The 27931-nt window shown below is 40.8% G+C and overlaps 1 protein-coding gene across 1 annotated transcript in view; it reads left to right on the plus strand.

Moving 5' to 3' along the window:
* The window catches only part of LOC111673455 (glucosidase 2 subunit beta-like), a 119648-nt gene extending 97773 nt beyond the window's left edge, over positions 1-21875 (plus strand). Inside the window, exons 13-15 of the mRNA XM_023431211.2 lie at positions 726-797; positions 16559-16658; positions 20762-21875. Of these exons, the coding sequence (XP_023286979.1) occupies positions 726-797; positions 16559-16658; positions 20762-20899 (310 nt within the window). The 3' untranslated portion in view covers positions 20900-21875. The remainder of the gene's footprint in view (positions 1-725; positions 798-16558; positions 16659-20761) is intronic.
* The last annotated feature ends 6056 nt before the right edge of the window (positions 21876-27931 follow it).

Here is a 27931-nt window from a genome sequence, read left to right on the forward strand (position 1 = left end):
TGGCCACTTGGGGGAACAGAAACAAGCTGTAAACACACTGCTGACATATTACTACCATATAAATTGTTAGGGCTAATGTATTAGCAGACAGTATTTGCACATCCAGCAGATACACAGCGACATTAGCATTCATTTGGAGTCATGTTTTTGTCTTGGCTTAATGCTCTACTATGCTAACCAGCAAGTCGCTAACTTTTGTCAAGTGTGTGACGTAAAACCAAAACAATGAGCTGAAAGACGCCAAAGACTTCCCTAGAGATGGGGGGTTACTGCTAATTCTGTGACGCATTTCACATTACACCTGATCTTTTGATCTATCGTTAATATAAACATTTTCCATAGAGCAGCTTTAATATAAATACATAACATTTTCAATAGGGATCCCATAAGACCAAGTTATGGGCTGAGCCTGACATTTTACAATTGGAAAAATAAATCTGACAGTGTTCCCTCATGGGCAAACAATGCAACTGTTTCTAAATTACCTAAAAAATGTTTGGCATTTCTATAGTGTATTTTTTCAGTATTTTATTCCAGCTGGATAATACACTCATAACAACAATTCTGTGCTATATGCTGATGTATTTTTGTCGAGCTTTAGTTTTTCATCAAAGAGCAAGAAAGCACAATCCAGCTATTATGAGGTATAGTAAAAGCACCGTGGATTAAAATCTTGAGTACCATTTTCTCATTGTTGGCATTATGTGTTCCTTTTCCTTTTGCAGGTATACTTATACCCTGTGCCCATTCAATCAAGTCACACAGAAGAACACTGCAGGAACAGAGGTCTCATTAGGGTAAGTACCTCAATCACCTCCTCTTTTGAAATCTCAAAATATGACCAGCCAGTGCATGTCAGGGACAATGGAAATACACTAAATGCAGTCTGTCGGACAGTTCATTTGTTTGTCATGTGTAGAAAAGTGCTGGATGGGAAAAACAGGTCAGATAAGCAATAAGGTGGTTACATTGCACTGGTTATATACATTAATAATATAAGATTAAATAAAAATGGGATGAGATAGAAATGAAATATTTGAGGATTTATGTAAGTGTATTGTTATGTATGTGTAAGTAAAAGTGACAAGTATGTATGACAGTATTACACATTGGGTATGTACCAGTCCTGGCTCAATAGCAGCAGTCATGGTTGATAGTCCTGGTTCAACAGCAGTAGAAATTATGTGCTGTCCCGCCTCCACCACTCTCTTTGTGGCTGTGGGCAGAGCAGTTCCTCTAGTTCATGCCAGACTTCCTCAGTCCCCTCAGGAAATAGAGCCACTGCCCCACCGAATATCCAGCTGCAGATGGAGGTCTCCAGTCCAAGATCAGTTATTAGAGATTAGAGACAAGTTTGAGGAAATGATGGTGTTGAATGCCAAGCTGTATTCAGTCCGGTTGGGGTGGGTGCAGACGGTGGCTTTCGGAATAACATTGTCGTACGTATGTAGTCTATGACAGAGTCTGTGTATTCACTGATGTTGCCACTGGCTGTGTCCTCAAACATCTGCCAGTCAGTTGTTGTGTAAGCTTGTGTAAGCAGTCCCCCTCAGCCTCTTTGTTCAATTGGTAAATGACTTTGGAAACCAGTTTTTCCTGTTTCAGCCTCTGCCTATACACAGATAACAGTAGGATAGAGCAGTGGTCTGCCCTTCAAAAAGCAGGCCGGGGGAATGGAGAGTAACAATGGGCCAGAATCTCCACTGGTGGGAAAATGATATATTGATTGTATTTGAGGAGAACCTTCTATGTGTTGTTTCTGTTAAAGTCTCTCCCAAAAAATGAGCTTAGCATATGGATGTGAGACTCCAGTCCATTTTCAATCCTATACAGCTCCTCTAGGGCTAAAGATTTATCAGCCTGTGGGGGGATGTAAGCAGCTGTGAGGAAGACTCTCTGGGGAGCTAGAAAGGTCTAACTTTTATGGTGCGCAGTTACAGAACCAGGGAGCAATGTGTTGTTAAGAAACAGTCATCCATGGCCCATGAAGAGTTAACCGTAGAGCAGACACCCCCTCCCCTCGACTTGCCTGAGTCTGTTGTTGTGTTTTGTTGGTAGACAGAGAAACCCTCCGGAGTGACGACACAGTCGGGCACTCTGGGCTCAAGCCATGTCTCAGTGAACACCACAATCCAGCAGTTCCTAATATCCCATTGTGCAGCTCGTCGAAGTCATTGTCCAGGAACTGAACATTAGCTAGCAGAACACTGGGCAGAGGAGGTTTGTTGTTTATCAGTCGGGTTCTCCATAGAGTCTCGGCGTGCTTCCCTCTGTCTGTTTTCTTCCTCCGATGTTTAAGTAAACAAAAGGGGAGTACGCCGTCTGCTGTGTCAAAAGGTCCAAATTGGCTGATGATTATATCTCCAAAAGTGTTTGTCAGTTGTACAGAATGTATGATAGCACTGTATGAGCAAAAAAAAGCCGGTAATAAACAGGAAATCCACACAGGTTTGCTGAGTTGACTCAGAGCTCTCGTGAGTGCAGCCATTTTGCGGCACCATCTGCAGTACCCAAGAGTAGATGTTAACAATTTAACGTTTGTAGTTCGACACTTCGAGCTTCACAGCATTGTGAATACATTGTGTGCTGTGACATTTAGAGTTTCTTGGAGAGAACATTCACACTTCTAATATAAAGCCATAAAAACTGGTAATTTTTTTTTTCTCAAGCAGCTTTTTTGGAATCCAAGATACATTTTGTTGTCCTTGGTCTTTCATCACCCAATGAAGCCAGAAAGTGTCACGATTCTCAGACAAGCAACCCAACAGCATTCAGGAGGCAGATGTAAAAGTAAACAGTCTTTACAGTGGAAAAAAAAAAAAAAGATACAAAAATCCAAACAAACTACAAAGGTTTGGGTTGAGGCAAAATCCCCTCCAAAAAAAACATAGGCAAGGTCAACAACACGAGCAGGATCAAAACAGGCAGGCAAAGAACAGAGCGCTGGAAAGCAAAGGCACGCGGCACAAAGACAATCTTGCAGACAGCCAATGCAATGGACCGCTACATATACTGGGCGAGCTGATGAGGGGAAAGGGGGAACAGGTGAGCAGGTGAGTCCGGAGGAGCGGATCAGGTGATTCTGCTGGCAGGAAAGGCAGGCAGGTGGGAGTGGCAGGGTCTGAAATGACAGCAGAATAAGATATGATTAATCAGACTGAAAATCAAAACCACGACTTCATTTTTTATTTATACCTATTAGGTAAATTCACATGACAGGATTCTCCATTTCATGGATGGACCTGATACTAATCCTTTGAAAGCTCTTTCATCATTGTTACAATGCTCATGTAAAGTTACCCTCAAACCAATATTTGCGCTATTGATTTTTTTTTTATTATTGTTATTCAACCTCTGTTAGGCTTCATATGACCTTTAATCAATTGCTAACAAATCTCTATTATAGGTTTAATACCTTTTGATCAATGACAAACAGGGGGCGAGTTTCATATACTGCTGGGGTTATATTTCCTCAGCCTCAAAGGGTTTCAATTTCATCTAAAGGATTATGATCTGGCCTTTTACGGTCCCTTTGGGATTGACAGTGTCGACTGTTGGACAGTGGTGTGTATCAAATCGCCTATGTGCAATGAAAGATGCAACTCAGTCCCCATAGAAACGCACATTTAGTTGTTACAAAATATGTATGTTTTTTTTTCATTCTTTGTTCCCCAGGAGTGTTGGTGCACTCACTGGAAGTGAAATTGCTCAAAGGCACCAGTCTAAAAACTACCTAGACTGTAAAGGTAACTTTCTTGGTCAGATATGTTTTGATATTTTTTTTTTCTTTCTGACTTTGACACCACCTTTTTCCACCTCCTCCTCCTCATCGTAACTTCTTTGTCAAACAGATCAAGGAAAAAAACGTATATATCACACTGATCATTGCCCTGTTTTTTTTTACTTTTTGTCTTCTTTGAATTTTAGATTTGAGGTGATAATTACGGGATGTCGTCTCACTGTCCTGTTCCACTCTCTCATTAGCCTTAACCGTCAGCCATCCGACACTTTTATAGGGTGCAATTATGGAAAAGCTATTCCATCGACATTGACACCTCTCTGGGAAGAAAAAAAAAAAAAAAAAAAGCTTTTATGATTCCCTGCAACTCCTCCCCAAAGAGGAAGACTCAATTGCAGTGCTGTTTTGGTTGTAGCGGTCACATAGGCTAACAACTTGTTTTGCGAACAGACAATATAAATGCCTAAATGACCATGGAAGATTTGCAACACAGTGTCAAAACAGTTTGACTCCTTTGAGATGTGATGCCATTAGGCTTGGCTTGTCTTCTTTTGGCGGCTGAAGTGAGATGTTGAAGATAATTTATTAGCAATTATCCTTCTCTGCACATATAGTTTTGCTTTCAGATGGCAAATTAATTGGAATCTAAAGCAGGGCTGTGTTCTTTTTTGCACCGCCACCTCCCACACTACCCACTCACTTTTGGAGCGGAAAGTGCAATGCTTCACCATGTTGTTAGCGCAGGAAAAAGGAAGAACAGAATGCTAACTGTGAGTAATGTGACCCCAGAGCTTCTGCCTGCCTGTCACTCATGATGGTATGGAAGGGCAGAAGGACCAAACAGAACCAGTGGTCAAACACATCTCCGACTCATGCGAGTTGGTCACTCTGTTTGAAACAAAATTGCTGCCAAACAGCACTCGAGGGAAAGATGGCAAATATTTATTCCACATGAAATGCTGTAAGGCTGATGTTAGTGAATTCAAAAGAAAGGCATGATCCTGATCCCTCCATCAGAAAGATTAGAAGGATGTTTGATTTTTCATTTACCACAGCACGTTAATGTCAAGGTAGGACTAGTTTGATACTTCACTCGTCTCATCAGATGCAAACACAAACACCTCATTGGTATTTTGTGGGTGTAGGCAGGCAGTGCAGCACTATATGATGTACTATACTGTTTCCAGAAAGTCTATGTGGAACGGTTTTGGGGAAGGAGGGGGAGGGGCGGTACATGAATCATAGCTCGCACGCTGGGAATAAAGTTCATTTTTTATCCAGACAGACCATCAGTCAGCCCTTGCAGGATATGGCTGGGCCTCCTGATATCAATCTGCATGGAGGCATCCTCCTTCTCCCCAGAGGGGGTGAGGGGGGAAGAGGGGAGTGCTTTGATTTAAACGGCAGCATTTATCACACCTGCTCCAGCATCCTAAAGGACAACCATGTGAAAAAGAGAAACATTAACATGTGTGGCCTGTCAATGAAAGTGTGAGGCTGGAACTGTGACTACTGTGGCGGTGACATTGCTAATACTTGCTTGTACCATTCCAGCTAATTTGTATTAGTTATGTTACGTTTCTGCTGTATTAAATGGAGGGTGTTGCCGCTGAATTCTGATTATGGCTCATGGCCAGCGCGCAGTTTGTGAAGTGCGTCAAGGCTCATAAATGTTAAAATTGTTCCCTGAGTCCTAACCTTCCTTCATGCTTGGTTTTGCAGAATAGTTGGCATTAGACCATTAACCATACAAATGTTCTTAAGAAACAATAAATCAGCCTGGGAACACTTTCTTTTGTAGCTGCTTGCTCTAATATTATGGCCACACGCATTGCCATAAAGATTTCATAAGGCACAGCAGTCATACTGTACGCTCCCAATTATCTGTAAATGTAGATATTATACAACTTATATTCACCTCTTGAATTCCAACGTCTCCATTTTCCATTTCGCCTTTCTGCCTTTCGGTCTCAGCAGCTCAACCGCTTCCTGAAATGGCTATTGTAACAATAACATCAGCAACGATAATGATAATAGAGTAGAAGAAAATGCTTGCATTGCGACAAACACCATCCCACTGTGACAGCGTCGTCCATCTTCATAATGTCCACACCCCCACCCACACCAGACACGCTCGGTACAATGACAGGACAGCAAACACAGAGTTTACTAAATGCAGTCCATCTCTAAAGACAAACAAATACACACATATGTAAATCGGTAATGTGCCGTAGCACACAGGGCTAGTGCTGCTTTACTGTTTTGTGCTGATATGAGCATACATATAAGCACAACACTTTGTTTGCTAGAGGAAGAAACAACACACACACACAGACGCACACACTCAGAGTGCATAGTGTACATACACAAACATTGATCACCCTTTGTCATCAGCATGTCACACTCATTTCCCTCCAGCCTCCATGGTATTGATGTGTTTCATCAATAATGATGTATTGAAGGTTGTAATGTTTGTTGTTTTTCAATACGCACACACAATATTGTAATTTACAACTAATGCATTAGCAGTTTCGGCAGCGATTTCCTAGCCTCTTTGCTTGTATGTTGCCATGATGAAAACCAAAAGGAATAGATTCACATTTTCTTGCCAAGAGTGAGATATGAATATGGACACCACTCTTGCGTGTGTGCATTACTTGCATTACGTGGTTAGCAGCTAGCTTGACTCATAAATTAAAGAATCCAGCTACCGGCTCCTTTAAAACTCACTGATTGACACAATGAAATTCAACCATACATCCATACATGAACACAGAGGTAAAAATAACAGTCTGTGGTTTAATGACGAGGTAGCGCTAGAGCTAGTTAGTGTAGCATGAAGCCTGGAAGCAGGGAAAACAGCTAGTTCAGCTTGTTTCAAAATAGCTGTTTCCCGCAACTATGTCTAGACAAACAGTTTATCAGTCCGCCAAGAAAAAAAGATGCTCTACTCTTGTTAAACATCTCACAGTCCGGTGAAAACAGGGGCCTGTCGTCTCCATGTGTATAAGACGAGGCACGTGGTCGTCAACGCCCACTCAAAGGAGTCAAGCCCAAGAAGGAAAAAAAACTCTCCACTGCTATTTATCACAATCTGCCTGTAGTAATCCATTAATGTGTGACAAGGGTATTAAATGTTAATCCATTCAAGTTACAGCTGATTGGTAGAGGTGGTTGTTTTGGTAAATCTGGATGCCCATAGGCCTTAATCTAAAGCAGCATTAAACTTGGGATGAAAAAGGAAAAAAGAAAAGGCAGAGTGAAACTCTCTTCTTTTGGGGTTTCAGAATTTAAAGTGAAGCAATAACACCATAATGGTAAACCACAGGAACATAGCTCAACGCAGTGACATCATACCGCTGTGGCGAAAATGATGACAAATTGCAAAGTAAAATGTACTTTCAGATTGTAATAGGCAGAAACACGGAGTGTGCATCCGACTACAAACAAGAACCAGGTTCTCACTGAAGGTTACAATCGAATATCTTAACGCAGGACACCAGAAACTGTTCCTTCCAGTTAGCAGCAAGCACCCAATATGTAACCTAATTTTAATTTCTTTCAAATGACTCTAATAGCTTAAACACATGCAGCACCACAGCTCACTATCAGTCTGATCCATTTAAGTTTTAAAACACAAGTCCCCAGGAAGTACATTGTCAACACCCAGTAATTAGCTTAGTATTCAAGCCATTTGCTGCTAACAACCACAACAACAACAAAAAACAACTCTTTAAAGTATGCCCTCACAACAGCGCCTGGCCATAATAACCTTTCACCATGAGCAGAAGTGCATTTGAAATATTAATGTGGCCCGTTTCAGAGGTAGCTTAGGATAAACACATGGAAATGGCTCCAGCTGTAATGATACGGGACAGACAGAGAGGTTTGAACTCAGAAACCTTCACTCTGTATGTTCAGCCAAACAAGTGACAGCAATATTTTATCTTATGGTTTTTTAAAGGTCAATAAAGATAAAAGGTGCAGGAAAAAATGTAGACAGATCAAGAAAAAATCGAGAACCTGAATGTCTACACCCATAGAAATGTGGTCAGACAAAACAAAAATAGATAAGATGCTTTGTAAGTATAGCGTCTTTTTTCTAAGATGCATTTTCCTCCAGACGGAGCAGGGTGGTATGATTTAAATGTAGCTGTGGAGGAGGAAGGGATCATTTGAGGGGTCATCCAATGAGTTTTTGTTTTGGGACTCCAGGGAAATCAGGTGGCCACGCAGTTGGGGTCCTGGGGGGTCGGCGTGTGTCGCCCTGCAAAGTTCAAGGAGCTAGGCCTTCTATTGTGCAGGGGTCAAACTGCTCTGCACTCGTCATCATCGAGGGCACGCACGGAGAGAGAAATAGGCAGTGCTGAAATTGTGCAGGGCCTGGCGAGCAGCTTGCTTGTTCACCCTTCAACCTTGGAAACACACTGTGTTTGACAGTCCAAGCTTGGAATACGCCCAACATCCATAGCTGAAAACTGGATAGACAAAACAGGAATAATAATAACTCCTAGACACTGCTGGGCAGATATGAATATACAAACCTTAAAAGAACAGTGGAAGACAACAAAGGGAAGATTTTCAGCACTTCGGTTATGACTCACATTGTATACTTTTAAAACAGGACAATATAACCGAGGAAGGTTATAAATGTTCTAATGTATGAATATTATGACTGAGGGAGATGCATGGGCTGCAGAGGTAGGTAGGCACAGATAGTGCTACTATGTTGTCAAGAAAAATGTCACAGGAAAAAAAGAAAAGTGTATTGTGAAACTTAGAAGAAAAAAAAAAGTGCTATTAGTTTTGTCAGTTACTCCTGCAGGTTCATATCGCTTCAGTATTCAAACCCACAGGTCTCCCTAGAACTGCTTTATTGAACAGTAGATTTTCAAACAGCAAACAGTGGAGAAGTGAGGTAGCCTAGCAACATTGAAACCACAGTGAATGACTGTGTATGCCCACTGCGAAGGAGCCAGGCAGTTGAAATGACAGCACAGAGCAACCCCAGAGAGAGTGGGATGTTCTGGCCACCGTGAAAAATACAAATAGGTTGGCTGTTTGTAGGGCTATACTGTAGACAGACGCATGCTTTTTACAGATCTGCCTTTTTTGGGGGCTACATACAGACGCAGCATAACAACAGTTTCTCACACCGACTGCCAGGCTAGTGACCCTATATTGTTCTGCCACTATGGAGTTCTTGTAGTGCTCTAAATAAAAGAGCCCAAGAATGTAACAGAGAAGATCTCCAGGTGGTGAGAGAAAGAGGCGCAGCGACGTGAATGCCTCCAGGCTGTCAAACCCCTTTGAGAAGCCTTAGCTTGAATGATCCAGCTGAGCAAATTTATTGGCACGACAGCAGACTCGACTCTATGGACATCGTAATATGGAAATATGTTCATTTGATCAATAAGAGTCGATTTGTCTTGAGGGCAGCTAAAAAGCCCAACGTATAAAGAGGAATGAAATTGTGATGGAAAATATATCACGTCCCTTTTCCGAAGATTAATTACTGTTCACTTGCAGTTTTCTGCAGTGGCTGCGCATGTATAAACAGGAGAAAATGACTGTAGCTAATTATCTCGATAGGTGGCCATTTTATTGCACAGCAATCGCGAGGGAGCTGTAAGATTATTACTGTAAAACTGCTCAAACACAAGCAGGTTACAAATGAGCACAAAGAAACTGAACATCAACCTGAGATTGAATCAGGGAATGACACACTTGAACAGCTCTTGGCAAAATAGCCTGACTGTTAACTGACGTGGCAGTTATGGGCTAAAAATACAGTCAGAATTTTTTCTGGCATTTTGACAATATTGCGATTTGGCAATTGTTTTCAGCTTTCACCAACTCTGTGTGATGTGTGGGACAGTAAACAGTGTAAGAAGAATAGTAAGGACAAGAACGTAGCAGCAGCAAAACTTGAAATGACAGCATTCTTGCTAATGCTAAATGGAAAACCCCAGCTATGATAATTAACTACAATATAATAGTATCAAGCTGATATAACTTCTCATCCTGTCCATTACAGAAGGACAGAATTAATGAGTATTTTTTTCTAACTGAATAATCATGGTTAAAAAGTAAAACCAAAGCACAAAGTATCTTAGCATCTAACATGTTCATTTCTAAACCAACAATAGATTATTATCTACTACATCACCTGATATTGACAGTTGAAACCATGATGATCTTGAAAAAATACAGCTTCTGTTGAATTAAATTTACCTGCAAGGTATAGCTAATACTTCATCATAATTAGTTTTTTTTTTAATATCCTTGATATTTATGCATGCTTTTCATCTGTAATCTCTGCTAAACGTTTATTATTTTGCATTCATTTGAATTTTAATGAGGTTTTAACAAACTCTAACTTTGGGAACTGAATCTGGACATTCCAGATCTGTATATGTTATGAATGTACAGCACAATCTTTTCTTCTGACAAAATTTGATAATGACAGGCTGGTGATAACTATTGGAACAATAGTCAGAACCACTACTTTTAAAGTTTTTTAATCTTTCGACACCCTCCACCTTGTAGCAGGTGGTTTTCTTAAATTAACGCAAATGGCCATTTTTTTTGTGGTTACACCCTTGCAATAAATGTAGATGAGTTTGAAGGTATGGAGATTTTTTAATATGTAATATTTCTTTAAGGTTTACATTTTATACTCTACTGTGCATTATACCTGGATTAAATTTCTGATTTGACAATCTTTTTTTTAATCTAAAGAAACATATTTGACATTTAATATTCATGTATGTTTTCATCATAGAAGCAGCCCATAAGGCTTAAACATACTGCTAATTCAAAATACATAATCTCCATTATCTTGCTCCTCTGATTAATTGTCACGTTGAAAACAAGCACATCACATTTCCATACACATTTCTTTACCATAAATTGACTAATGGCTGTTTGTTGCTTTACTCTCCACTGATTTGCTTTTATGAATGCATTCACTTAATGAGTGGAGTAATGCTCCCTCTCATGTGTTCATATGAAAGCCAGTCCTGTCTCCTAATTGTTTTGATAGGCATTTAAAAAAAAAAAGGATCTATTATATTAATTTTTTTTTCCATCTTATCTAAGTCGTAATGATTTAACCTACAGAGTAGTGACAGTTCCGCTGGAACAAGTGCATAATTATACATTTAAGTGTTCTACTTAATGCGCTCATTTTCAAGCTGTCAAGGTCATTCGCTGGAGTGCCATTAGCAAAGAGAGGGGCCCTCTTTACCTGAGAACATGGCAGCCGCTTAATGCCCAACACTCAAAGAGGGACACGCCACAGTACACTAGTGTAGCTACTGACAACCAGGCACATTCAAAATTTCACATAACACACTCACTACTATAGAAAATGTTACGCCTATATATTAGTGCTCTTAATGTGTTTGTACTACATTGTCCCTGAACCCAACAGCCCACACTCTGGCAATCAAAGTGAAGGGGGTAATGACTCTTGTGTGTCTGAGGAGAGGGTTAAAGTGGTAGGCAGTGGAGGGTGGGAGGAGTTGACACTGTGAACCCCTGATGGCCTTTCTGCTGGGTAGCCCTGGCAACATCTAGCCCAGCCGTTAATGAGGCACAAGTGAGCTGTTAACAGAATACTGATTTGGGTTTGACATCAGCCCTGATTCATATCTGTCAGGAGCTGTTGATGAAATACGCTCCCTGAATTTGTTTTATAACTGCACATAAAATTGCCTTGATGTTATGTCTATGCAGCGTATGCGACACAAAATGTGTCATGGATTTTACTCACTGTTGTCGAGTAATTAGGTCAACACGCTATACATAAGAAAACTGGCCAACAAAATAGTCGCACAATACAGAAACATCTGTTTTGTGCAACATCTGACCTGTTGAAGATGTATTTATATCCCCAGATTCATTAGTATGTATTATGTAATAATATATTTAATCCAGTCCTGCACTCCATAATTAAGGAATACCTATTAGCAAAGAAAAACAAGGTATAAATGCCCTCTTTGTATATCAGTCGTATGAAATGAAGTGAAAGCAAAGCCCTGACCGAGCATGTGCCCTTCACATGTTCCAATGCCCATGAATTATTTAGTAAGGTGCTGGGCACACTGGGTGGTAGTAGGGTGAGAGGAGCATCAGTGACTGGCACAGTAATAACAGTGGCTGGGCTCATCTCAGAAAGCTTCTCACTGATTGGTGACCTTACATGAGTGGCAGAGGTTAGCGATGCTTGGCACTGCTTGGCTATGAGAGCATGGGCCAGATTTTTTTTTTTTTTTTTTTTTTTTGGTAGAGCTGCTTCACCGAATCCAAATTAACCAGCAGCTCCCAAATTGCTCTCTCTACCTGCCAGTGCAGCACCACGTCTCATGCTGTAAATGATTAGCGCATTAACAGCATAGTGAGGGGACTAACTTGCTGCTCCAGACCCCTTGTTAAAGCAGTGAAAAAGCATAGCTGTGAGGTATAATTCATTGCAGTGGCAGCTAATGAGTGGATGCTACAGTGGGAAGGTGACAGTAATAAGCACAGACGTTACACCTTCTTAACACAGGTACTGTATGTCATTAGCAATGCACAGGGTTAGGATTCAGTACGAGGAGGTGTTGGTTAGAGAAGTATTAACATGTAATCTGATGCTGAGCTGGCACATCAGTTACTGCAAACTGAGTGTGTTTGAGTGACTTTGCCTGATGCTGATGCTCTCTAATAGAAAGAGATGGGAGCTGCCTTTAGGGCTGGGTATCCTGAAATGATTCGATACTAGTGCCAGAACAGTATTTGAACTTTCGAACCTAATGGGCTGTTTTTTGATACGTCACACTGAGAAATATTGAAATGTTTTTAGCTCTTTCTCCATTTCAAATGAGCACAAAACGGTCGATACATCATGAAGTACTGAAGTTAGTCTTACTAGTGTCTTTCTTTGCACATGCGCTAATATAACTCCTTTACATGCAATTAACATGCATGTGAGCATGTTTCATACATGAATACATGCAGGCAGCTCCAGTGCATGATGCTTATGCGTATGATAATGCTTCAGTGGAGCTTACGTCAGCTTTCTAATGTCTACAAACATACACAGAAAGCACTGAAGGCAAATGAGCAAATTTATATTCAGTTTACTTGAGGAAACCACAGACATACCAAACGGGGCCACCACTGTGTTCTTTTCTCCCTGTGGTTTTGTTCATCCAGTTTCTCTCCAGTGAAGGCCCAGGGTCTCAAAACACACACACACAAGCTTTACACAGACACACATCAATGCATGCACAAATACACACTTTTGGCCCAGATTTTTTTTTTTTCTTTTTCCCCCCCTAAGTATCTGCGGGGTGTTTAAACACCAGAGTAGAGTTGTCTAAATGATAATTGCTTCTGAAAGGTTGATTTGTGGCTATATCAGAGGGGGTAACTCTCCACTCAGTGTTGAGCAAGATTAGCTGTGGATCTTCGGGATTTATCACTCGAGGCGTAAGGATTAGCGCCGCGGTGAAGTTTAAAACAGAATCACTGGCGACCGCAACGTTTTAAAGAAATAAGAGGAGCTTATATCAGCTCAAGCCATTATCAGAAGAAGAAAAGGAAGCTAATCAGGTTTTTTAATGCTAATTATTCCTAATGAGGATAAGATTATAAAAAATCAGTAAAACAATATGAGTACTCAGAGAACATTTTTGTCATAGCAGTTGCAAAAAGTATTTTACATCAAAAATTGGAAGTTTGGACAAATGATTAACAACATATTATATTGCTTTTTCTATGATTCTTTCTTCAGCACCGAACTTGACTCTAAAGAAGCTAAAACTGCAATTTTAATGGTATTTTTGTGGGTACTGGATGCAATTAAATCTCAACTCCATCTGCTATTCTTTGTGTCAATAGAAATCACACCTTAGTGATTCAAAGAGGAAATTAAATGAAAGTGAGCAGTTAGAGGCATGTCTGAGTTCTCTTAGGCCCCACTATCTCATCCACAATGCAAAGTAAATGTTTGGATAATGGGTTTAGCTGGCCTGATATGCTGCTATTAAAGGTTTATCTGTGATGGAAGGTGCATTTTATGGCATTAGAGGAGGCCAGACAAAGAATGAGTCATAACCCAGATATCTGTAAATAAGATTCTCAACGTTTTAAGTCTTAAAAGTAGCATGTGTTCAATATCTGCCATCATTAATCATTAAAAGGAAGTCTGTGTTTGTGGCCCCTCTCTTGTCTCCATGTGGCTGGAAATGGATTTCTACTAAAGCTAAGATGTGATTTACTCTCCATTGCCAATGTTAATCTGTTTACATATTTTAATTATCTTCATTCGTGTTATTTTATTGGACTGAAAACAGAAATTTGTCTGGTTTCCTTATTCTGCTCCCTGGAAATTGGAGTCAGTGATCTGAATAGTAATGTTGGGTGTGAGCTGTTTTTGTTGGGCAGGCAAACAGGGTTTCCAGCTTGGCTGCAGAAAACAGGTGCAGCAGATCAGCCAACATGTTATGAAGGAAGAAAATACATACAGTATACCCAGATAATTTAAGGAGTCTGGCCCTGCTGCTGCGAGTGCAAGTGAGCATCATCTGTAGCATGGCTACAGCTTAAAGCCAAACTGTGATAAATTGGATGAGAAAATGAAGCTGTCATTGAGCCGGGGGGGTCCATTTTGCACATTTGGGTTGTGCTATATTGTCTGTCACAGGGTCCAACTAACATATAAGTAATGTTAATGCCATGAAATTAAGCAATAAGGCCCAATGTGTTGTTTTTCCAGAGGTGTAAATGACAAGCTGTGCACTATTCTGGTGATAAGTGTAGAATGACTGTAGAAAATGGCCTGCCAATACCAAGTGCAAGTAGGTATTATTACAAGGAATGATCTGTCAATAAGATTCCATCTCGTGACGCCTGTGAGCCCAAATGACTGTAGTGTGTTGGCCACATCTCAGTGATAACTCAAGCCTAATTGACAGGGCCTACGCTGCCTCCTGGGGCACAGGAGGGCTGACAGAGCGAGAATGGAGATTAAGGAAGGAAGTGAACAGAGGTGAGGGAATGAGGTGTGTTAGGCGATGGGGGCTGCGTCGGACGAGGAGGCGATGGAGGTGATGCGCAAGGGATCGCTGGTCAACTAGCAGCGAGAGCCGGAGCACTGTCACTTTCTCCGCTTGCCATGTCTGCTGGCCCTGACAGCAATCCATTTGAAGGCCTCCTGGTGCTAACAGAGTGCTAAAACCTAATCAAACAGGCTGGAAGGAAAAAGGCGAGACGCTCAGGCCCAGCCGGCTTCCACTTGTGTGAGCAATTCACCTCTGACTAACCCGTTCAGGCATCTTAAATAAGCCATGCACGTCATGGACGGCAGAAAAGCCACACTCGGGGACCTGAAGACAGCCATGTCTGTAAACGCTGCAGAGTGCTTTTCGTAAATCAAAGAGGTGTCCGTGTTTGTTTCTTTAAGGTCAAATGAGAATAAAGTGGCATTTAAAGAAATGTGGAAATAAATTCTGTGTTTGTTGGACATAACTTAATACAACAAACTAGAATAAATTTTATATTTTCACAACCTCCCATATTCTTTTAAGACTCGTGTCATTTGAAACTTGTGATTCCTCGTGTGATGTTAGGGAAAAACTGCAATAAGTCATTTTGGATAAATGACAAATGGCAATCACTGTGACACAAGGATTTAATGCCAGGACGTCAGTATAATATTCTATTGAGATCAATTAGCAGGACTAATAAAAATATCCCAATAGGTCATGAATTACAGCAGATTAGCTTCTATGATACTAAAAACAAGGAGCAGAGGCGATCTTGCTGCTGTGGAAAGGTCAGTGTAGGCACATTTATCAAGTGTTGTGCACTTGTGACAGGGTTGGCACTGGCGAGAAAAGCACTTAGACATATTAAAAGTAACATTAAATTTATAGCCTTTAGTATTTCTTTATCCAGAATGATTAACAGATCATTGACAAGCAGCTGATTAAAAAAAGAAGCCTGCGGAGCATCAGGTTTCTTTTTTCATTTACCTGAAAGTGAAAAGATTGATTTCCTCTGTCCTGAGTATTTAACATTGCAGACAGAAACCAGTTGCTAGCCTATGTGGGACAGAGATCAAAGCAAGACACATTTCAGTAAAATCTTCAGTCAACCATGCATCAAATGCGGAAGAGATTTTCCTCCCTAACAGGATTACAATGTTTTACAAAAATCAACACTTACCAGCAGCATGACTGCAGCCAACGCCACCTCAAAGAAGCTGCTCAAGTTCAACGAAAGATCAGAGGAAGTTAGCTGGTGAAAACGTAATCAAATGGCATCTGTCGATACTGTGTTGGACAGTGTCCACTGGCACCCTGGTTTGCTTTGGTTTTCCTAACTCCCCTTGAAATGTTTGGTGAGAATGTAATTAGCCAGCACTGGGCAGGCACAGCCTCATTTGAGATGAGCTTCACTGGCGTTGTGTTTTCTCTTCTCCTTCCCTTGTGTGTTATTGCATACAGAATTAACTCTGACAAAATGGTAATTAATATTTCCCCTCCATTGTTGAAGAGGAGAAGGGACGTGAGAGCGCCAGTGCCAGGAACCAAAGAAGGGCAGTGCCAGGCCGGCCATCTTGCCAGCTTTTTATTTTTACTGGGAGAAAGTATTTTTCGATAAGACAATGTATGGTGTTTGAAAAGAAATATATGTGTTATATGTTCAATTTGTCCCAACTGTTTATAAAAGAGAGAGGAAATTGTAATTTTTAGAAACTTTGATAAAGTTCTTTTGGAAATAAAGTATTAGAAGCATGTTTTTTCTTATTTCTGTTTTTAATTTCAGGAAGTGGGGGATGTGGGTAGGAACGCAGAAGAACCAGTACAGTCAGATGGTGTATGAGAATGGAGAGCCCTGCTGGCAAGGAGGTTCCCGCAGTGCTACAGTAAGTACTACACATGTACATGTGCTACACATACATAAAAACACACACAAACACACACACTCACAGAGCATATGATAGCACAAAGAGGCAGACATGAATAAACTAATAGATAGACGGATGAACAAATGGTGAGTACACACTGACAGAATATCTAATAAGCAGATGGATAGATGACACAATATAGAGGGAACAAAAAGAAGAGAGAGTTTCAGCCTAAATCAAAGATGTGACACGGACTCTTTTTGGATTTGAATTCATTATGGAAAATGTGAATATTTTAGACGTTAAAGCCTAATATAAAAGAATCATTTTAATCATCGTAATTTACAAATTGGTCTGTGTTGTCAGACAACACAAATGTGAGCAAATAAGATAACATGTCGAAAAATCCCTTTATTTACTTAAGCTGCAGATAGAACAAGGTTGTTAATACTAATTCTCCCTGTTTCATATCATATTTTAGAGAGTCTGCCTCCATGTTTACCTACTGTCTTGATAAATTTATAATGTACATTTCCATCACCAACCATTTCCATCATCAGCCAATGTGAGTATATGCTTTACAACATAAGCAATGTGTCATAATGCAACACGTGGATGAAATTTTGATCTATCTAGTGCAACCAATGTATAGGCATATACGGAGGATGTGGCAAGATGGAAGTTATTTCCTTTCTTTAGTGTCAGCTCAAGGATTGAATCCATTAAAATGAATACAATGGGGTCCAAAAGTTTGAGAGCACTATTGTGAACGAATATAAACTAGAGGGAGATATTGCAATTCTGAAATGGTGTTCATATGACTCAGACTTTACACCGAATAATTTGGATACTGAATTTAAGGACTGGACAGCTAAAGGAATAACAACTATATGCAGTGTAATTACTGAAGGAACACAGTTTAAAGGCTCATTTCAGGAATTCTTACAGAAAAACAAGACATCGATATCTACAGATGTGACATTATGTCAATATGAAGGAGATAAAATGTAACTGAGGCTGTTAGAACTGCTTAGAAAAGCATACAATTCAAATACTGGTAGAATAATTTCAATGCCTATATAAGAGTCTGTTAAATCCTAAAGCACATTCAACTTCATACATTAAAAAAAATGGAAAAAGGTAGGATAATATCTGAGGAAATATGGACAATATGGAGGTAACAATGGAAAGGAAAGAGGCAAAAATCGGATAAGTTATTTTGTTACACCCTCTCAGATATCCCACTATGATAGTAACCTCCCAGTTTGCTGGAGAAACTGCGTACCATATACTCGTAGCATATATGCCGGGTATATACCTCAAGAATGGTTGAAGATTTCGTGAATATACTGCTGGTGGCTGGTAAAAGGACTCTTACCAGGAAGTTGTTATTACAGAAGAGCCCAATTCAAACGCATGGATGGAAGTTACAATGGCAAAGATAATGGCATTTATCAATCATAAACTGGAACTATTTGCTTCACGCTGAGAAAATGGGTTAACTTTGTAACGGCCTGTTTGCATTTTCACAAATCAATGATTTTATTGTAAAGAAAAAATGACTCTCTGCTTAGTTTTTTCCCCTTTGATGATTTTTTTTCTTTTTTTTTTGTAAACACACGTCACAAATTAAAGAGAAAAACCTGAAAATTTAGTGTAAAAACAAGATGACATCCATAGGGTCACTGAATGCTTTTATGAGTATGAAAATGAGTTGTCCTTCCCAGTCACCAGATCTCAACCCAATTAAACACCTGGACGTGTCCGACACCGAACTCCACTACCACCATCAAAACAATGACGGAATATCTTTTGGAGGAATGGAGCAGAGTTCAGAAACTTGAGCTCATTCAGGCTGTTCTGGCAGCACATGGAGGCCCAACACCTCACTAAGACACTTAATAAGTGCTATTTTGAGACTTGTGGTAAACATGAATATATGATATATTCATACCTATCTGAAATCGAATCAGTACGGATCGGACAGACGGATAGTATCATTTGGTTAATTGTAAAAAGCGGCCATGGACCATTTTCCAAGTAAAACAGCCAAACGAACCTCCTCTCCACACATTCATCAGGGACAATTCTCGCCCGGTCTGCTCTTTAAACACTTCATCCTGCACATGTACATTTCAGGAGTGGAGAGTAAGTCAATCAGTAGAAGACATTCAGTCCTCACGGCCTGCCCAGCAGTCTGGCAAAAAGATGTTTTGTCCAAGTGATGGAAGCTGACTTGCTTTCCTCTCTCCGTCAGTCTACATTGGTTTTATGTTGAGTTCCCTTGCAGCTTTCTCCTCTTCTACCCTCCATTTTCCAACGATTCCCTCCTGTTTCTGTTACTTTTATGACATTCATTTACATTTCTGTGTGAGAATTTGCTCAATTAAAAATGTAGCACATTTAATCATCTCATTTTCTTTGCCTTGCCCTCTCTTCAAATCAGAGTCCAATAAATGCCGTTTGTGAATGTATGTACTCATGCCATCCAGGGGCCCCCTTTGAAAAGACTAAACTGAATTCCTTTGATACGACCTCCTAACCGTGTGCAGTCGGCATAAATGAAGTCTCGTCAGAAGTCGACGCTCATTATTTTTGAAATGCTGAACCTCGTCTTTGGGTAGTGCGCTCTCTTTCTGCTCTGAAACACACTTCTCTCTTTACTTGAGTAGTGGGACCAGTGATGTATTGTTTCGCTGGTGGATATCGAGGTAATCCAGATTCAAACAGTGTGCAGTGTATCTTAAGAGTCCATGGGGAAGGGTGAACTCAACTGTTTCACTTATTAATTAAATGCAAGGTTCTGGACTGTGACTGTTGCATTTGAGTTTAGCTACAGCTGTGGTTTTGGCAGATGAGTCCGTGTTTGTTGGAAAAATATGGCTCTTGATTTTGTAGCGTTCACCATCATTTCTACTGGTGGTGATAACATTGTACTCACTAAGTTCACTTATGAGATCTGGGAGGTAACGTGAGTAGTCAAGTGATCATACAGGTTTTCAAGAGACGGATTTAAAAAAGAATGGACAAAACTTGATGCAGCAGAAGGCATCATGGGAAATGTAGGATATACATTACATATACATGCGACTCAGTAGTCTCTTTCATTAGACCCTCACTGCCACCACCTCTTTCACACTCCACGCTCCCACACTTGATACAAATTTATACTCTCCAAGCCGGAGCCGAAATAACAGTGATGACATCACGATGACATCACGTGGGTTATTTCCTCAGACGTGACAAAGCTCTTTCCAGATGCCACAGAAAACAAAATGTACAAAATAGACTTGCTTCGAAAACAAAATCAATCTAATGAATATAAATTGTTGCCCCCAACACACACACGCACACACACACATAAGAAAAGACTGTGTTTCTAACCAAGTGGCACACACCCACTTGTATCTCTGTGCAACAAGATACTAAGTGACATAACAAAAGCCTCTATTTTTAATCCAAGTACGGGACAAATCCAAATCACCAGTTGTATCAGACTCAAACTTCAGCACAATAATACCTGTCAACTTTCTATCTCTCTGCCTCTCCAGGTGCCTTTGTTCGCTAGAGGGATTGTCTGTTCAGGGTGCAGTATGATGTGAGCGGTTGCTATGGAAACCCCCTAGAAGTAAAATAAGTTGTTTTTCCCTTTCCGCTCTCTTGCAGATGGCGTCAAAGTTACCGATTAAATGACCTGACAGTGGTAATGACATCCTCCGCTGTCCTGTTCACACGTGTGGTGACGACAGTGGTGATGTCCCATAATGCCCGTGTCCCGCAGTCGCAGCAACACTTTAGTTCTTGTATTCTCTTGATTGCAGGTGAGACGGTGATAAAACTCACCATGCACAGAACGATCCCTTTATTTGAGGAGAGACCTGAATATGTTTGAAATGCAAGCTCCACTTGTGCCGTGCCTTTGCATAATCCTGTCATTTGTTGTGATTCCCACTTCTTCACAAAAGTTTAAAAAGGTTGGAAATTCACTAAAACAAGAGGCAGGACAGCGTCTTCTATCACGCCTCCCCTTGTGAGATAAAACTGGCAACGCTCTCGACTCAGGCTAACAACAGCACTTCTCCCCACACCACCTCAACTTTTCTTTCTTTGTGCTTTTCTAGGTCACACTGACATGCGGAACAGAGACAGCCTTGCGATCGGTGAAGGAGCCCAGCAAATGCCAGTACATCATGGACTTTCAGACTCCTGTGGCCTGTCAGCCGGTGCTAAAGCAGCGGGGCATACACAGCGAACTGTGACCCCTTCCCTTACTGGCCTAGCCTAGATTAACTTAGCCCCCCCTCGATGGCTAGCCCGCGGTGACAGGCTGGGGTCCTGAGGGTCCCCTCTGACATCTGTGTTGTCAGAACATATATACTTCCAAGCAAGTCTTGCTAAGGTCAGAATCTGAGTTTTAGTAACACTGTTCTTAGACCACTTTAGTTTTCATTGATTGTTACAGTGCTGCTTTATTTCTGTTATGTGATAGTATTGGAATGCAGCATTTACCGAACACAAGTATTAGTAACATTGCAGTATATTCCTCATAAGGTATTACATTCAAGGCCCAACAAGATTACTGTGTAAATAATTGAATAAATAAAGAGCAACTACAGTAGATCAGTTGCAGTGTGTAATGACATTGCCACTAATATAAGTGCTGTGTCAAATTGCCGCTTATTCCTAAGCACAAATGAAAGGACTGCATCCTTTAACTTCATTACAGTGGCTACTTTATTACAGCCTTACATAATAACTTTTAAAGGGTAAGTCTGGTGATATTCAGCTTTTGTCTTATTGCCAATAAATCCATGAAAACACTAAGACGCTGCTGTGCAAACACCAGCATGTATTTGAAACACATCAATGCACCACACAGTTGCAACTGAGTGACATGTTCCTTATGATGAACATGGGCACTGTAGTCTTCTGCAGCTGAAAGTAGTCTGCAGCAAAAACTACAGTACCCAGCTGTTTTACACCCTTTTAAAAATGTAACCTGTGTAAATGAGCAACCTGTTTTTGGGGACTCTACTCTCTGCTACAGTCAGAATAAGAAAGTTGCTAAGTGTTGAGTGACAGACTGACTGGTCTTTTTTTATCAGATTTGTTGACAATAGGAAAAATGTGAAATGAAGTGAGCCTTTTCCTTTAAGTGCTGTTTGTACTGCATTATATTTACAGCATTACTATGTAGATAATCAAAGAAATAAAGTGACATTGCTAAAAATCTAACTGTTGTATCAGATTTCTGTCTCTACCTCAATATTATAATCGATGCTTATTAGTGATTGTTTACTGAATATAACATCTCTCAATTGCACAACATTCTGCCGGCATTAGCAGTCGGCCTCTTACTGTGCATGCTATCTATGATGTTGTTATGTAATAGATTGTGGGGTTTGTGCAGCAGAGCCCTCTGCTCATTAAGGGGGAGCTAAATCAGCTGTCAGGTATCCAATAGGCTGCCTGATATATTCCTACCCTGCTGGGGCAGCTGGGTGGCTGTTTGCCTGCTAGCAATGCAATAGCCTCAGGCCGTGTAGCCCAGGGACTGCTGCTTTTTATTTATCTGGCTTCAGCTCCCATCCACACACCCTGTCTGATGGCGAATCTAACTATTTGCTTTCACCTTTGGTTTTCTGAATAACGGTGAAGTTCACTGAAGGCGTCACCCAACTCAGACAAAAGAGTCGTCTACGAAAACTTCTTCAAAACTAAACTCATAAACCACACAGGCTACACTAGGTGTTGTTCCTTTTTCCTCAGGTGTTGATCCAATTAAAGATGTGTTTATACAGCAAAATCTAATTATCATGTTTATCCTGCTTCTGTAAAGGCAAACACTCAAATTGATCAGCTAAAGTGGCAACGCAAAAACATTTTGATTTCCCCGCCATCTCACGGAAACAACACAATATCACTGTACGCTTTAATCTCTCCCTCATTCAACGTTTCAAATTTGCAACAGATGCCAAAGCTGATGTCAGCATTAAAAAACACTAAGCCCACACAGACTCTTCACTCTACCGGCAGCTGGAAATGCTGCCAATCACACAGACAGAGTCAAGAGCAGCACTCTGTCTAATATTGCAGAAGGCAACATTGCATTGCTGGCATCTGGAGAAAACTTTATATTGCATCATTGCCATATGGTGGCCATGTGACAGTGTCTTCTAAAGAACTTCTCCTTGGATAAAACCTGCTCTCACAAAGGAAGAGATTTGACAATCTGCAGGGTATCAACAACTCCTCATTTTACTCATTGATCATAAAGTGTTAAATGACATGATTCACCCTGCACTGCGTGGGTGGGAACTTCGTTTGAAGGCTGCAGTTTAAATGGACAGTTATTTGGGGGGGTGGGGGTTGTACTGGGTTTTTGAACTGACTGAGCACTGATGTGTTGCTACAGATCAGAAAAGGGAAGGAGGGAGTTGTGGGAAGGATTCAGTAGGGAAACTGAGCACATGCTCAGCACACACAGACACACACACACACCTCCATTCAGCACATTCATACATGAAGGGGCAGGGATGGAAAGTCTTTCCAGTTGAGCGTGGGCGTATTTGTGTGTTGACTCCAAATTGCTAAAAGGGCCCAGAGGCTTTTTACTGCATTAAATCTCCGACTCATTTTTGTAGAAACTAGTTCAGGCTACCTGTTCTATGGAGTGGGAGACATTGGAGCCCCAGACGACTGACTGACTGACTGACTGACTGACTGACTGGCTAACTGACGCCCACCACATCCCAGTGCCGCTTTCACTCTTTTGGAGATTGTTTTTAAGCTTCTTCCTTTTAAGGAAGGCCAGTTATACCCTCAGGGCTGAGAGGGAAAAAAGGGCGCTGGCGTTGAGTCGGCGTACGACAGTCACATCCATCTCCCTCGCGTCCACACTTACTCCAGTCTATTCAGTCACGATACTGACGCTTCCCAGCCTCTAGCCTACATATTTTATTTTTTCAGACAACACAATTTAAAGGCGTTTGGTTTGTGAGAGTACATGGTAATAATTCAGTACAGTATATATGTACAGTTTCACCTACATTTGTAGGTGTAGGCAAAGTGGATGCAGCGACGAAAAGCTTTGTGTTTTCGCTTGGTGAAGTGACTGATATAATGATATTGATCAACATTATTTCATTTAATGTTAGAATAAACACATGATAAAAATCTAAATGATCCTGTTTTTCTTTGGAAAAATGAAAATGCAAATGAGCTGCTGATTATGTGCCAGAGCCCCTAAAAGTATTTTAAAATATCACTGTGTGTTGCCTATTTAGCGTGCTGTAATTATTGAATTTTGAATGTTTACTTTTTTCCTTCTACATAAAAACATTTTAACATTTTAACCATTTACCTTTTTTTTTTTTTTTAAACCTTTAAACCTACTCGTTCAGTTTCTGCTTTAAAACATCAAATATCAGACATCTTAGATGTTTGTTTGAGGTTTTGTTTCAATTTGCTGCCGGTGAAAAACTGTTTGCTGTTACTGTTTGCTTTTGTAGTTACCGTTCTTGCTCAAATAATTCAAAATAACTTCATAATAACATTAACTTTCTTCATTTAATCAAAGGAAAATTTAATAAAAAAGTAATTTAGTCCATTATTCCAATATTTAGCTCTGTTTTGGTTTCCACCAACTCCTGAGGGAAATCATATTCAATTTCATTTTCACCAGCCAGTCGCTAACTTTGTCTGCCTGCTGTTTGGTGCTGGGTAGGGAGGGTACAGTGGGTTTATAGAGCTTTTTGCCTGAAAACAAAGTAGATGAGAGTCACAAGTACAGTAAAGAAACAAGGACCTGAGAGATGCTACACAGGTGATAATTCTCTCTGTTTGTTGTGATCTCTTTGACAGAACATTGTTGATATTGATTATAGCAGCTTTAAAGTGAGCCTATGTAACTTTTGTTAAACAGCAACTACTGCAGCTACAATTGAAACAACATTGTCAAAACAAAGCCCAAACAAACCAACAATATTTCTGTCTAAATAATAGCAAACAGTCTAAAAATAGTGTGATGTCTTCAGTAAAAATCTGCAGTATGTACGAAGATATGCACTGGTAGATATACACACACTCTCTCAGCAGGAGAGCACACTGGCACCATATAGGAATGAAGAGGAGTGAGAGAATTAGAGATGCAGATAAAGAAAGACTAATATTGACAGGAGGATGGGAGAGAGAGAAGGAGAGGAAGAGAAAGACACAGATAGAGAAATAAACAGCAACAAAAATGACAGAGACCAGGACGACGCTTGAGGGAAAACTACGCTTTGAGAGGAGGAGAGAGACAAACTAACTGAGTAGAAAACAGTAAAAGAGGGAGCATGGAGAGAGAGAGAGAGAGCGGGAGGGAGGGCTGGTATAAGCAGCCTTGCCTACCCTGGTGGAGGGTGAATGTTTCTGTGTTTGTGCTCTCACGTCGGCAAGCGAGGCTCAACACTTCCCCTGTGGAGTGGATGAGTGTAAGCGTGTCGCGGTTGGAGGCTGGAAGGCCGAGCTGTGATAGCATGTGGTTACCAGGGGCCTCCCGCAGTTGGCTTCTCCCACTTACAGTACAGGAGGCTGGTGGAGAGGAGGTGCAGGGCCTGGGAAGCCAGGGAATAAATGAACATTTTTAAATTCCCCCATAAAATACACAAAAAAATAATCATAATATACAAGACAATTACACAGTCACAAAAGTCATATTATGTTTCATGTCAGCTTTTGGCTCAAAAGAGACCAAATAATCTGTGCCCAAAGTGTAGGTGCGCTGCTTTAAAAAGCTGTGAAATGGCGTCAAATGTCAAGAGGAAAAATCCGAGTTATGACAGCTTATTTCAAACAAAGACAAAGTGCACTGACAAAAAGGAACACTGGTTACAAATTGAAATTAACCAACAGGGATATGACGCAAATCAACAGTGTTGGGAGCTGCTGCTGATTTACATAAAACCTAATAATGTCATACCTTTGTAGCGGTGTTTGCAGTGGGGCTTTAGTTTGTTCAAAGACAAAAGGTAATCAATTTACCACTGTTTACTCGAGCGATGAGGAGAGGTCACTAAATGTTTCCAATGATAGAAAGTTGAGAAAAACACAGATGAAAATGCAAATGAGCTGCTGATTATGCAGCTGAAAGTATGTTAAAAAAGAGTGTTTGTGTTGTAAAGCTTATGTAAATTTTTAGTGAATTTTGCGTAAAAACATTTTAACATTTTAATACCAATATTTTTTTTTCATTTAGAAAAATAGATCCAGCTAACAGCAGATCAGACGCTTCAGTCTTGGATTAGGTATCATACATCTTGGCTGTTTGTTTTAGGGGGTTTTGCTGCAATTTAAAGGCCCCCTTTAATGAAATGTTGGAATTTCATAAAGACATGACTCAACATCCGTGATTATTATTTCATCTTCATGTTCTATTTTTAGAGAATGGGAATGAGGATGGGCCCCGTGCAGCAAAGTGTCCTTAAGAGAAGATGTGCTTTCCACTTTAACACACGCATAAACGTCATTTAGGTGTTTGCAAGTGGAGAGTTTGTGTATTTGCACCTTCGCAGATGACAATTGCCACTGTTAAGATGATCTCTGGTCCTGTGCCACCAACGCTGCGCAAATACAACCGCTGACAGACTGGAACTTGATCGACAGTGGCATTCCAAACACTTTCCTTGCCCTTTTGTGGCTTTTTCTCCCTCAGCAAATTGTTGTTTTTTCCCTCTTGTAGCCCCCATTAGGATGATAGATGAGAAGAGATGCAGAGGGGATGGTTAATCTTTCAGGGAGAGAAAGACCAGAGAGAGGAGGGGAGGTGGAGAGCAGCATGCCCTGTACATAAATAAACAGGATGTTGGGATTTAGCAGGAAAACGTGTGGAGGGGAGAAAGATTACGGTGATCACTACTCACAGATAGAGGATGGAGGGCCGAGGATAGAGAAAGAGAGGGGACAAAGAAAAGCAAGCCTGAGCGAGGAGATAGGAAGTGATTGAAACAGAACAACATGTATAACAGATGGATTGAAAAGCAGAATCTGGATGAAGAAAGAGAGGAGAGAAACTGGGATATAACAAGAGGGAGACAGAGAGCGGGATCCTGGTGGGCGAGGGGAGGGGATTCTGGAGGGCTATATTGAGCTCAGTTTCTCCACAGGAGCTGCTTAATGAGCACAGAGTTTGTAAGTAATTATTGGTTATCAACCTGATAATAGTCATTGCTCCATTTTGTGTAGCAGTTTCCACATACTTATACAATTATGGCAATTATTAACGAAGCTGCGTTTCAAACATATAGCGTGGCCAGACTGGGCCATTCATTTTTGTGTTACATAATCCAGGTTACTGGGGAGGGGGAAGAAGAGGGAAGTGCTGGATTCTTCTAAGCGATAGGGTAAACAATGAGGAGCCAATTTCGTTTTCAAAACAAATACCAGAATTTCATTTAGAAAAGGAGGCAAACAGACTGCGGATCATAACCTTGCCAGCTTTCGCTGCAGCTAATATTTGCTCATCATGCAATGCCCCATATTTAGATCAAACAAGTGGACCCTTGCGGAAAAAAAAAAAATGGAATGGAAAAATTGAGTGTTAGCATGCAGCAGGGACGGTGCAAAAGGAAGAGAGACAAAGAAGAAGAGTGATGGTGGCGGGCCAAGTGTGCACGGCAGCCTCCGCTGTGCAGGGAAGTCATCCATTTTCAGGGCTGCAGCAGAGTACCTGCTAGCTTTTCATTAGCAGGTGAGACACACTGATAGGATTTGAGGATGTGGACGGATGGCCGGCCAGACAGACAGATGCCTCTCTTCTCCATTATCCAGGGACACAGCTGTGCACTGGACACGTTATACTCTCTAGTCCACACACACACACACACACACACAAACACATAGGAAAGAGCACTTGACTCTTTTAAGAGAATAAAAGAGGTAGAAAAGCATGTAGAGATGCATCAGGGTGATCTGCAAATCTGCAAAGAGCTGAACAAGAGATGTGAACACACTGACAGAGTAGCCTCAGGATTTGTAGCTAGAACAATGCCCTGAGATTTTGTGAATGAAATCTGTCTCTTTAAATAATGGAGAGCTTGCTTTTTCTCTCCTTTGGAAGAATTGGATTTAAATTTCAAATCAGTGCTGTGAGGGGAGTGAGACATGATCGCTGTTCAGCTGAAAAAGCAAAGAAGTCAGCGGTTACTTTTCCAGACTGTGTTGATTCAGTCATCAATTACAGCAGCAGCAGCCACGATAAATAAAAGTCAACAACTGACGAACTGCAAAGCCCCGTCACTGGCACTCATCCA

The sequence above is a fragment of the Seriola lalandi genome, unplaced genomic scaffold, assembly GCF_002814215.2.
Source record: "Seriola lalandi dorsalis isolate HSWRI2012SDOR001 ecotype SW California unplaced genomic scaffold, Sedor1 jcf7180002054919, whole genome shotgun sequence".
NCBI classification, from domain to species: Eukaryota; Metazoa; Chordata; class Actinopteri; order Carangiformes; family Carangidae; genus Seriola; species Seriola lalandi.